The sequence below is a fragment of the Mauremys reevesii genome, linkage group 1 (genome assembly GCF_016161935.1).
Source record: "Mauremys reevesii isolate NIE-2019 linkage group 1, ASM1616193v1, whole genome shotgun sequence".
NCBI classification, from domain to species: domain Eukaryota; kingdom Metazoa; phylum Chordata; order Testudines; family Geoemydidae; genus Mauremys; species Mauremys reevesii.
Window position 1 is genome coordinate 169321539 of NC_052623.1, and position 13203 is coordinate 169334741.

Here is a 13203-nt window from a genome sequence, read left to right on the forward strand (position 1 = left end):
GATTTGGATTATGCTTCTGTTTGTAGGGCCCAGTTATATTGCAAGTATTGTAATGTCTCACCTATTCCTTCTTGCTGAGCTGTAAAAAAAAAAAAAAAAAAAAAAAAAAAAAAAAGGCCCAGTTCTAAGAGGTGATGAACACCCTCAAATCCCACCCATCAGCGGGAAAGGAGAGCACCTGGCACCTCACAGCATCAGCCCTTTATTCTTTTGGGTCCCAGGGAGAAGGAATAGGTGAGAGGAGGTTCTGATACTTGCAATGTAATTGGGCAAGGAAACGTATCACTTAAAACAAAAGGTGTAATTAGTATTTGAAGTGCTGCGGTATGAAAATTGCTTTCAGCTGAAGATGGAATACCCTGTAGTCTTCCCCCGACACCGAGTTTCTTTCTGGAAGAGGTTGGCTGCAGCTGCCATGTTGTCCCAACTTCATATCTGTAATTTTGCTCTAAAAATGTTTTGCTTTTTTACATTATTGCATTTCTCATGGAAATAGTCCTGGGCCTGATAAAGTGTCTTTGAAATTTTGTGTTTATCTAAAATAACGGCGTAGGCTATGTCTACACTAGCATTTTTATCTGTAAAACTTTTGTTGGTCAACAGTGTGAAAAAAACACACCCCGACCAACAAAAGTTTCACCAACAAAAGGGCTGGTGTCTATAGCACTATATTGGCAGTAAACGCTTTTCTGCTGACATAGCTACCGCCACTCGTTAGGGATGGTTTAATTATGCCAGCAGTAGAGCTCTCTCCCACCGGCATAGAGCGGCTACACAGGAGACCTTACAGTGGCACAGCTGTACTGCTGTAAGATCTGTCGAGTAGACATAGCCTTAGACAACTGCTTGAGAAACATGGGAAGACCGGTGAGTACCAGGTAGTAAAAAAGGCATTAAGGCTTGACATAAGCAGAACAGTTGTATTTTGCTTTTGGTACTATTGAAACCCTTGAAACAGGTTGGACTCTGCTATCATGGCTCCAAAGTGTTCAACAGAAAATGGAGGTCTTGATGTTCTATGGAAACTTTGCTCTGTTTCATGTTGAATGTTACATATCACTACTTGTTGTTTACTGCCCGTACAGCATTTTGTTAATGAAGTGGTTCCGGCTGACTGAAACAGTCTTGTGAAGATGGGACTTAAGTAAGTAATTTTGTATTGCTGTTGAGATGAAGCAAAGATGGGGTAGGCACTCTGTAATGTTTACCAGGGGCGGCTCTAGGAATCCCGCCGCCCCAAGCACGGCAGCACGCCGCGGGGCGCGCTCTGGCGGTCGCCGGTCCCACGGCTCCGGGGGACCTCCTGCAGACATGCCTGTGGAGGTTCCGCTGGTCCCGCGGCTCCGGTGGAGCATCCGCTGGCATGCCTGCGGGAGGTCCACCCGAGCCGCGGGACCAGCGAACCCTCCGCAGTCATGCCTGCGGGAGGTCCACCGAAGCCGCGGTACCAGCGGACCTCCCGCAGGCATGACTGCGGAAGGTCCGCCGTAGCCGCCTGCCACCCTGCCAGCAAAATGCCGCCCCAAGCGCGCGCTTGGCGCGCTGGGGTCTGGAGCCGGCCCTGATGTTCACTGGGCCGTATTCTATCAGTTAGGGCCCAATCCTACAGTCTACTAAGCACATCCTAAAAGGTACTAAGTGCTTTCAACTTCTACAGAAATCAGTGGGACTTGAGGATGACAGTCACTTTTTAGGATTAGCCCCATAGATAGGCACAGTCTCCATTCACTTCAGTACAACTCCATTGGCTTCATGTACAACGGAGGCCAGACTTGGCCTTCAGTTAGTGTGGTGTGGCAAATTACTGGAACTGCTTCTATTTTCTTACTACTAGTGTAACCCGTGATTTTTAATTAAAGATATTCCCAGTTTGCTCTGGTATGAAGTCAAGATCAGGCACTTTTCCTTTGCCAATGAAAAAGATGAGAAGAAATAAATATTTTGGGGGAGGCTTAGCTTATGTGGAGATAGTAATCCCTCAGCCTTACATTTCTATCAAATGAAGGTTTTAATATAAAATTTGTGAAATGCTAACCTTTAATAAAGCCTGTACAGCTGATTGATTGCTGTTCTGACTGTGAATACAGCTGATTGCTGTTCTGACTGTGAATACAGCTGATTGCTGTTCTGACTGTGAATAGGCCTTTCTTCCGAAGTTTAAGGTGTGGTTAGTTCACAAAAGCTGAATGGAAAAACTGGGCTATGTTTTTTTTTATTTGCTTTCCATACTGTGTTTCACTATTTTGAATAGCAAATTTGCCTTTGGTTGAAATCTGAGTTTCCTTTGATCGTTGTTTTTGAAGGTATCGCTACAGTGATCATGGATTTCTGAAAACTCTTAATGCTGCTGTGCAATTGTTGTACACAAGAGAGAGCGCTCTTAGTCAGAGATTAGTCAAGCTCTCCATGCTTTACATGATGATCACGCAGCACTCTTTATTTTTGTCAACCATGCTGAGGTCAAGAGAAGAAGATAACACGAAGATTCAGACAAGAGGTATCTCTCTTTTCTTCAGCTATATATAGTAATAGTGTCTTGTCAGTTTTGTTTTCCATCCATCCAGTTACCTATCCATCTACATATTTACCAAGCTATTCAAATAACTCCCAAATTGTTATTAGCATTTCATTTCAAGGCCTGCCTGCTCTCTTCTATTTGAATTTAAATGTTGTATTTTTCCTCACGAATGCCAGTTTTAAACATTAATATCTGTTAGAACCATTCTTTGGGGTTATTTCTTGCTGCTGAAGACTTGGGGTGAAATCCTGGCTTCACTGGAGTCATTGGAAGTTTGCCATTGATTTCAGTAGGACCAGAATTTTGTCCTTTATGTAGATTAGATCAAGAAGGTAGAAATATTATTTGGATAAGTATTTATTTAAAAATGTGCTTACATAAGAGACATTAATTTTAAAATAGGTATCTGTGTTGATGTAGAGCAGTAGTTCCCAAACTTTAACAACCCGCGAACCCCTTTCACTAAAATGTCTAGTCTTGTGAACCTCTTCCTAAAAATGAATATTTACAGGGATTATCTCCCTTACCTCAGCATAAATTATAAAAGCAGTGATCTTGGAAATATAAAATTTGTTTTTATGACATGCTTATTACACACTATTTATTATTACATTATTTTTATTACAGTATGAAAACGGCACCGCTCTTCTAAGATCTCACTTTTGTAGCTTGTATCAAATTTGATTAAGCCTGTTACAAGACAAGGCTCCTATCAGAGTTGGCAGTAGAAAAAAGGGGTGTGGGGGCAAAGCCTCTGTGCACCCTGGGGTCTGGGGGGGGGCACCGCTGGAAAAGTGGGGGGGGGCCGCGGGGGCTGCCGGAAAAAAAGGGGAGGGACCCGTGGGGGTGTGTGTGCACACTGATGTGGGGCCAGCACATGACTCTCATTGCGCCCCCTCCACCCCCCATACTGGCACCTCTGGCTCCTATGTTTCATCAAGGAGTATCAGATGTGAAACAGCATGAAGGTATTTAAGAAGCCAACTCAAAGAGTTCCTCCTACACAAGCATTGAGGTCTTGAACAGTCCAGGCAAACAATGCACGTTACAACAAAGCTTAAACAACACTAGCAGCCTATTTATTTTTAAAAACAGCCAAAAATATCCACCTCCCTTTCCATTTCTTATAAGGAGTCTTGAAGTTTAACTCTCCTCAGTGTGATAGATATGCTTGCTTTGATCTGCTTAGCTCTTGGAAGTCCCCAAGGCTCTGGGCTGCTGGGGTCCCTATGGACAGCTCTGTCCACTATTAGGGAATTGTTTTCCCAAGAACCCCCTGTAATATTTCATGAACCCCCAGACGTTCACAAACCCCAGTTTGGGAACCACTGATATAGAGGATTTAATGTTACTCTTTGCTAGTTGTATTTCAAATTTTAATTTCTTAGCTTGTGTATTTGATAGAACAATCCCCCTATGAGGAATCTAATTAAATCCTAACCTGAAAGAGGTAGCAAGGTCTAATGATAGAGTATTGGGCTGGGAGTCAGGAGACCTGGGTTCCATTCTTGTCATTGCAACTGAGTTGCTCTATGACCTTGGGCAAATCACTTACCTGCTCTGCACTTCAGTTTCTCCAACTGTAATATGGGGATAATATTTAGCTGCCCTTTATAAAGCACTTTGAGATACATTGATAAAAATTGCTATATATGAGATGATGATGAAATTGTAAGTGGAACAGTTTGATGACAAATTTGTACTGTCAACGCCGATAGTCATGAGCAAAATCTAGGCAAACTCTAAGGCTTTTAAATACCTGACAAGATGAGAAAGCTCCAGTGACGCAGTAGGAGGAAGGGATTGCTTATATTTTTCATGAAAGTATATCCGTTATTTCATGCATTTGTCAGTTGGACCATATTTCCATTGAACAAGGAGACAGGCTCTTTCAAAGAAGCTAGCCTCAATAATTCAGAAGTTTACTGTCATGAGTTCATTCGTCTTTACCTCTATCTTTCTCTAACTCTAATGAAGAGGTTGTCACTGTTTTGCTTTGATTTATGATGTGGCATGGCAGGTAGGGGAGAAAGGATGGGCTTTTGGCTCAGGCAATGGACTGCAACTCAAAACGTGGGTCCAATTCCCATCTTTGCCACGGACTTCCTGTTTGTCTTGGGGCAAGTTTGTCTATAATTTATTTGGGCATTAGCTCCCCATCTGTAAAACGGGGATAGTAACACTTCTGAATGTCACAGGATAAATTCACTAATGTTTGTTATGCAATCAGATCCTGCAGTGATGGGGTCTATGTAAATACCTAGATAGGATGGTAAATACCAAGCTGGCTTTTAGAAAGGTTGTTCCAGTTGAAGCTACTGTATCATATCTGGCCTACAGCGCTGATGGAGAAATGTTTTGCCGATGTAGTGTCACAAGTGTAAATATTAATGCAGAATCTTAAGGTGTTTGTTTAAATGTTCTCTTTCTGGCTACCATCTGATAGAGAATGCAGAAACTAAAAATACAGTTTCGTATTTGTTTCAGAGGCATTAGTGGATATATTGTCAACTATAGTGAAACTCAGTCCCTCAGTCTGTGAGAGCAGCCACTTCGCTGTGTTACTAGGATCCTATGGTGCAACGCTGAGTGATGTCGGTAAGTGTATTGGAGTGTTAAATATATTTTCTATTGGATCTATTTTTAAAATGCTTAATGTATGTCTTACTGATTTTTTAGATCAGAAAATATTACTGCTTCTTCAGTTATATGAGAAGAATGATCTAAGTCTTATAAACTTTAGGTAAGTTGATTGCCGCCTTTTGTTTTGCTAGCACATGTGCCATATAAGCAATCTGAAAGTTAATATATGCCTGGCACCTTATTTTTTAATTGAGGACCAAAACTCAGAATGGGAATTAAATTGATGTTGGTGCAAGGTGCTGGATTTATAGAACCTGGGCACTATTCACAGAGCAGGTGCAGAATAGACAGCAGCATTTCAGCTCCCCCTCGTGCCACTACACTGGTGTAGAGAAGACCACATTGCGGGGTGAAAGGATTGCTTAGTCTCCCAGTTCTTTTAGTCTTTGATCTGCTGCTCAGCCAGCCCACTTTGCAGTTAGCACTTTTAATGGCTCTGCTGCCTTTAGCATTTTGCTGCTTATTCATTCTGTTTATTTTAAATGCACCTTTCCTTCATTTCACTTGCATAAGCATTACTAACAAAGTGCATACAAAGTACAAATTCAACCTATGTCCAACCCCCTCGCCTCCTGTCGCCAACAAAACTACACTTGAAATGCTACAGCGGCACAGCTGCAACACTTCAGCATAGACGCTACCTATGCTGACAGGAGGGGCTCTCCTGTCGCTGTGGTTACGCCGCCTCCCTGAGATGGGTGGTAGCTACATCAATGCAAAGAATTCTTTTGTCAACCTAGTGCTTTCTACACAGAGGGGTTAGGTTGGTTTAACTACATCACTCAGGGTGGTGGATTTTTCACTCCCCTGAGCGACCTGTCTGGGTCACCCTAACATTTTAGTGTAGAACAGACCAAAGACTCTCCTTTTTCTCACCCATTCAACCCCATCCCACCCATGGAAAAGCCTGTGGGAACAGATAAGCCTTGTCACCTGTCCTAAGGGTCGGCATATTTGAACTTTGGTGAAGTAAGGACAGAAGTTAATTCTAGAGTCAAGGACCCTGCCACTAGTCGTCTCCTGCTGCTCAGCTGCTGTGCTATCACAGGGGCAAAGAATGGCCTCAAAGGTACCTAGTGCCATAAACCATCTAGGTCTTTATAGGTGAGAAACAACACTTTAATATTGCATTCTGAAATAAATTAGTAGTCAGACCCTTAGATAGACGTGGTCCCTGCCCTGGCATGCAGGGAATACAGACCAATCCAAGGAACATGCTTGAGATTGGGAGTAGGCAGAGTCGTAGCCAGTCATTGATGGGAGCCTGTATAGCTTGTAAGTGATTAGTGGCATTGTCTTTGTGGTCTTACTACTTCATAAAGTACTTAGTGTATTGTAGGTCTATCCAGATAATAAACAATAAGCCTTAGCACAATAAGTGGATTTCTAAGGAGAGGGTGAAAGGGCTTGGTTTAGGGGGTCATGGAGGCATTTTGGTGCTGGCTTGAAAAACTAATTGAACTCCAAGACATTCTGAGGTTTGTATAGTTTGATCAAGTCTTGGTCAGTGTGTGAGGAGGTGGTGGTGGTAGGCACTGACACTGTCAATAAGTCAGTCTCCTGAGGCGTGTAAAGACTTTTATTTGTTGGCTAAAGGGACACCATCAGGCTGAATTTCGAAAGCCTTTGAGAGAGGATGAGAAAGATGTTGCCAGGGAAACAGATTCTAGTTTCAAGTTCCCACCGGATAATAAGCACAAGTGAGGGGAAATTTTAAATACTAATTTATATCCTTTTATAAATTGAATCCATCTCTATAATTGCCTTTCTCTCCATGCTAATTATCTGTTAACTAAAGGCTTACTTTTAACAATATTTAAGGATACTGTTGTGGGGACCAGCAGCTGTGGAACATCACAAGACTTGCAAGAGTCTGGGGAAGTCACTATGGCAGCAGCCAAGCATGGAGGAAATTTTGTGTCTGCTAGATAAAGAGAAGATGATGAAGACTATCCTACATTTCCCTCAACATCGCCGTCTCCTGCCACCAGAGGTGCTTTGTATCAACTATTGGTTATTCTCTTTTGATGTGGAAAAGCCCGTTTCCTTTTAGTAATTTATTAATCATGCTGTTGTTAATGTGATATAGTCCATTGTTTGCAGTCAGAAATACGTAACAAGATGGCTAAGATTAATTAGCTGGTATCACTTCACAGAACATGTTTTTACTGTTCTATTTCCAACTGAACCAGTATTTTTTTTTTCATATTAATTGCAGTCTAGGATCACATCTTGCCTGTAATTAAAGCTGTGCAACACCACTGAATTTAATGAGGTTGCCAAAATATAACCGAGATCAGAATTTGGCATCTAGTGACTCACCACGTTTGACTGTCTAAACCATATCTGTGCATCGGTACAGTTGCACTGGGTTCTCTAGTTTAGTCTCTCGTATAGTCTGCTCATATTGGTCAAGGACAAACATGCTGGAACCATGGCAGCAATAGCCATATTTAAACACAGCAGTGGTTAACCATGATTCTACACCTAGTATTTTCAGAGCTTGACTGTGAGCGGCCATGATGATATTGTCAGGGCAGTTTGAAATGAAGCTGGTTTAAATTCAAGTAGTATCTCTATATTTTGGGTTTTGTTTCAGGAAGGACAAATGCCATTGTATAGAGATAAAAGTGAGAAGGATCTTGATGATCTCTATGACCCCTGTTTTCTACTTCAGCTCTTCAGTGAATTGACCAGACCAGGTAAAGTATATATTCATCTCACATTTTAGGCCAAACTGTCAGGAACTGCAAGCATGCATCTGAAGGAAGAATTCAATATTATTACAAAGAAAGAGTTTACACCATTTTTGAGAGGAGAGAGATTATGATATTTGCATTATTTACCCAGTCTCTTGTGTTTAATAATTTTCAGAGTAATTAGAAAAGATTTTGAAAAAGCTCTAGGGCCAGTGAAGCAATTTCCTAAATAGTCCATCGTTTCTGTAGTTAGTTTTAGTGGCGTTCCAGTTCTCACACGCACAGTGATGGGGGCTTGGGGACATATGAGAGACATACATAGAGTTCTAGTTTGAGGCCATGACCCTGCAAGCTGCTCTATATACGCAAACCCATGTGCCCATGACTGGCCCCTATGAACTAAGGGGCTGGGGGGAGGGGTAAGAAAGGGGAAAAGACAGTTGGGAGAAATCATTGCTGCTGTGGTGAGGATACAGAGGAAGGGCTGCCTGTGGGCTTGTAGTGGGAAGATTTTAAATTATAACCTGAAGTGGCTTGGCAAAAGGACATAAGAGGCAAACCAGGCATGATATTCTCTGGTCATAGGGCCAAATTGTGTAAAGTCACTATGCCCAACCTAAGGGGCACAAGTGAAAGAGCTGGAGATGGTCAGTGGAGAATTCCCCAATCTAAGAGAACTCTTCACTGATGTAAAGCTGGTGAAGATGGCATAGAGGTCTCCTGTGGTCACCACTGTGCTCCGTTCCCCCCATCTCAGCACAAAGCAGAGCATGGCAGGGGTGAAATGGTGGGGCACATGGTGGAACGGATATCCACTATGTCCAGTTCTCCACTGGCATAAGATAGAGCTGTTCCAGTACAGCTCTAATTTGCACCAGTGCTGCACGGCTGAGAATCAGGGAACAACAGCCCTTCGGCCCCCTTCTTCACTGCCCCTAAGAGCAGAGTTTGGCCTGGGTTGAGAATCTGCCCCATTGTGTTGAAGGAAGCTCTCCATCTTTAAAATGGCAGTCAGCTTTTTTGGGGAGCTAGTTCCTCAGCTGGTGTGAACAGACGGATCTCTATTGACCTCAGTGTAACTGCACCAGTTTACAGCTACTGAAGGTTCATCCCTTTATGTGTCTTAGAATAACTCTTGTCAGATATCAGCTCCTCTGAGTAAATCCATCTATGTGGATGTGTGAGAGCATCTAATATTCAAATCAAAAGAGGCTGAGAGTTCACAGAAAAGCAGGTGTATGATGTGAAAAGAAAGAGAAGTATCCATAAACTAAGCAATGGTTGGGTATAAGTAACAAGTAATCGCCACTAGTCACCTCCTACTTAGCACTGGCACCTCTCGGTGTGTATGATTTGTGAGTTAGAATCTATATGTGCTTACTTGTTAGTTACACATATAGTGGTCCATTATTAAGTGTAACTTTGGCCAAGTAATTCATCAGCTGTGGAGGTGTTTTTAAAAAACTCATCATTGTGTTATGCCTGTGTTCCCAAGTCAATGGAAAGTTTAGATTATATCTCTGTGTGTGCTGGTAACCACTTGCTCAATATTACTTTTCTAATTTAATATGCCACAATTTCCCTGTACACGCAACTGCTATACTTGCAGAAGAGGCTTTGTGTCTGTTTATAAAATGTTTAAAGATCAAAGTGAAACATTTATCACAGCGAATTTACCAACCACCTCTCTCCCATGTCCATCATGATGTTGTTTTCTGGGTAAACTTTGGATTGCTACAGCTGGCTTTTGTTTGCTATAGCAATAACATCTTCTCAAACAAGCGGCAAGCTGATAATATAATTGCTTTGAAAGGTAGAATAAAAAGTGCAGATGAAGAGAGAGGAAATATAAACCTGAGTAATACAATACCTGTGTAGGTGGGAAGGGAGGTGCTGTTTTAAGCTGGTGTTGCAAATTGACCAATATGCTTTTGACAGTAATAATAACATAGTCAGTCATCCTGTGTATATTTAAAAAAAAAAAAAAAAGCTATAGAAATTCAGGATGCCCCTTGTGTTCTAACAGGATCAGTGTTAGATGGCCCAGAGTTTTTGGCTGTTATTGACTAAAGGTGGGATTTGAAAAGTGCCTGTGTGACTTAGGATCCCAAATCCAAATATGTTCCTAAGTCACTTAAGCCACTTTAAAAAATCTCACCCCTACTGTTTTGTGCCTGCTCCCTGCACTTGCTGTACAGCATCATGTGCACAGATGTTATGTAGTACATCGGTACATAATTATAAACATACAAATGATTACTGCTTGCTGAGTAAAGGCCTTGAATTGTGCAAATACCCAGTTCTCTCTAACTTTAGATCTGATAAGCATCTTATCAAAAGCTTTCCGACAGTGGTTCCCAAGGTTCTTTAAACAAACTGGATGTCAAACATACATTTAACTTTTTTTTTTCAATAGCTTGTTCTTTCACATCAATTATTTGATTGCTGTTTCCAAGGGCAGCTTGGTTGAAAATGTTTCCATGCCATGTGTGCAGTGGAAGAGGAGTTTCTACATAAATCCTCCTCTGAGTTACATAGATTATACCCTTGAAATAAGGAAATAGGATTTTATTATGGGACATGACCATGGGAAATTATCATTTGTTGTTCGTATATGATAGAAGTGCCCAGAGACTCCGCTTGGAATTGGGTCCCCATTGTGCTAGGCTATGGACAGGCATATAGTGAGGCACAGTTCCTACTCTAAAGAGCTTCTGGCCTCGCATTTGCACTTCAGACAAGACCTCTGGATCAGCAACTGCTAAGGGGAGGGATAGAGAACCCTTCACAGACTGGTAGGCTTCAGATCATTCTTCTGAAGTAAGTGAGAGTGTGTGTGAGAGTTAAACGCACCAGGAAAGGTTCCTTTCCTTGGGCTGTACCGGCACCCTGCATCCCAGCCCGAGTAAGGGTGGCACATAGCCACTGTACCCCAGGAAGAGGGCAGAGAACAGACTGTGAATGAGAATCCAGCAGGGAAGGAAGTGCTGCCAGCTATCTTCTGGTGCCCCTGGTGCTGAGGGAGATGGGGGAAGAGCCAAAGGTCCTCCAACTTCCTCCCAACCTATGCGAGAGCAGCCTGGCCGCAGCTGCTGTTCCTGTCCTGCACAGACTCTGGCGATGTGGACATCCCATGCAGAGGAGTTAGGGGGCTCTTTATGCTCCCCTGCATAGCTGTGCATCCAGGCTCATGACTGAGACCCTTATGAGGGGGAAGACTGAGGCATTTTGAGTACTACCAATTCAATATGATGGATATAACTTAGCCAGGAGGCTTGTGGGGAAATGTACAGGAATCGTTAGTGCTGAGAACAGCTGTTGACTCTCTCCAGCAGATGGTTTTGAAATGCATTTCCAGTAGTGCTGTTGCACAGGTTGTCACTCTGTCATGTGGAATAGAGCTGGGCAGGGTGAAGTGTGGGGAGGGGAAGATTCTACCATTGGCTGTCCCACCTTCAGCAGAGCTATATGTGGAACATGCCAGCCGAGAGACGGAGATAGGTGTTCTGGCAGCTGAGGAGGGAATGAGCACAGCTGTTGGGATGGGGACATAGATAATCTGTGATTTTAGGGGGCAACGAGGAGAAATTGCCATGACAAATATAAACCTTCAGTGATCAAAGGGCTAGGAACATACTTAGGTTTCTTGGTTTAGGGGGAGCAGAGCTGGTAAACATTCACTAAAGCTTTCATAGGTTGTTGCTGCTTTTCTCCTTGAAGACTAGCATAGACAACAAGCCTGGAGTGTTTACATCAAGTTGGTGTGGCTTTATGAGTGGATAGAAATGCCACCACTTTTTCAAAACCTCATTAAAAATGGCTTGATTAACCTCAAAATCCCTTTAAAAAATTCAGCCCCGGGTGGGGAGGAACTGCGCAAGAGAAATTTTATGCAGACAGTAGGTTTATTCAGAAAGTTAAAGGGGGTGTAAATTAGAAAGTGCCCTACATGTTAAAGTCACTGATGGGCCTATATTGTTGTTCAAACTAGTAAACTAGATTATTTGACCATGGCTAGTAGCTTAAGAGGGAGGATCCATGTCTTATTCTGGTATCCATTTCAGTAAAAGGATGCTTATCTTGGAGGTGCTTTTACTCACCCCACTGTTTCGTCATTCAGACGCAGGATATGGGGAGTGCCCAAGAGGTTTATTTTTTCCCTACAGTTAACATGGATCAAACACTGAGCTCCATAGAGTCTTCCCAGAACTTACTCATAACTTTACATGGTCTTCCACTTACAGCAATATCCTTCCCAAATAATGAGCACTGGATTGTGTCCTGCCTCTCTAAGTGTGCAAGAGGGGCTGGGCACGGGGAGCCCCCTCTTCTTGTGCAGCCTTGGGGCACAGATTGTGTCCCTGCAATGTAGGAACTGCTGGACTGCTCCCTCTGCATGCTCTTGAGGTGCATGACACTCTGAAATGAGCAGGGCCATGGCCCAAACTGCCCCCTCTTCCGCCCGCCCCCCCCCCCCACATCAGCAGAGCTTCTTGTACCTCCCCCTTGAGCAAGGCAGCTCCATGCTAACTCTAACTTGAAGCTGTGCCCTGACTGTGCTACGGTGAGTACATCATTCCAAAAATGACAAAATCTGCAGAGGTACAGCAGATTGCAAGGAATTAAATCTAGATAAGGCCATTTGAAACTGTAATACCTCTTGATTTTGGGGGTGCCCTCTTCTGGATAGGTGCCCATAAACACTGAAACACTGTTCACCTGACTCTATAGACTTGTTGCACAAGGCTACAATTCCTAGCTACAGAGTTGAGGCCCAATTCCAGACCCACTGAAATCAATGGTGACCAAGAGAAGAGAAAAGATAGCACTAGAAAAAAAGGAGTTGGCAAGAGTTGGTTTGGTGGTTAAATTCTGCCCTATTCTTTGCATTATTCTATAGCAGGGGTAGGCAACCTATGGCACGTATGCCGAAGGCGGCACGCGAGCTGATTTTCAGTGGCACTCACACTGCCAGGGGGCTCTGCACTCACACTGCCGGGCCACCGGTCCGGGGGGGCTCTGCATTTTAATTTAATTTTAAATGAAGCTTCTTAAACATTTTAAAAACCTTATTTACTTTACATACAACAATAGTTTAGTTGTATATAATAGACTTAGAAAGAGACCTTCTAAAAACATTAAAATGTATGACTGGCACGCGAAACCTTAAATTAGAGTGAATAAATGAAGACTCGGCACACCACTTCTGAAAGGTTGCCGACCCCTGTTCTATAGCCTGGTCTTCCTTACAGTTGCTGTTTGGCAAGCTAAGAACATGAGCTGAACAAGCCACTCTACCTGATCCCAGGCCCAGCCAGCTTCATGCACCAGGCAGAATTCTTT

At 43.0% G+C, this 13203-nt stretch overlaps 1 protein-coding gene across 1 annotated transcript in view; it reads left to right on the forward strand.

The window, feature by feature from the left end:
* The window catches only part of URB1 (URB1 ribosome biogenesis homolog), a 76941-nt gene that overhangs the window by 47773 nt on the left and 15965 nt on the right, over positions 1-13203 (forward strand). The window contains 6 exon segments of the mRNA XM_039538964.1: positions 1086-1144; positions 2304-2497; positions 5006-5116; positions 5198-5261; positions 6983-7154; positions 7761-7863. Of these exon segments, the coding sequence (XP_039394898.1) occupies positions 1086-1144; positions 2304-2497; positions 5006-5116; positions 5198-5261; positions 6983-7154; positions 7761-7863 (703 nt within the window).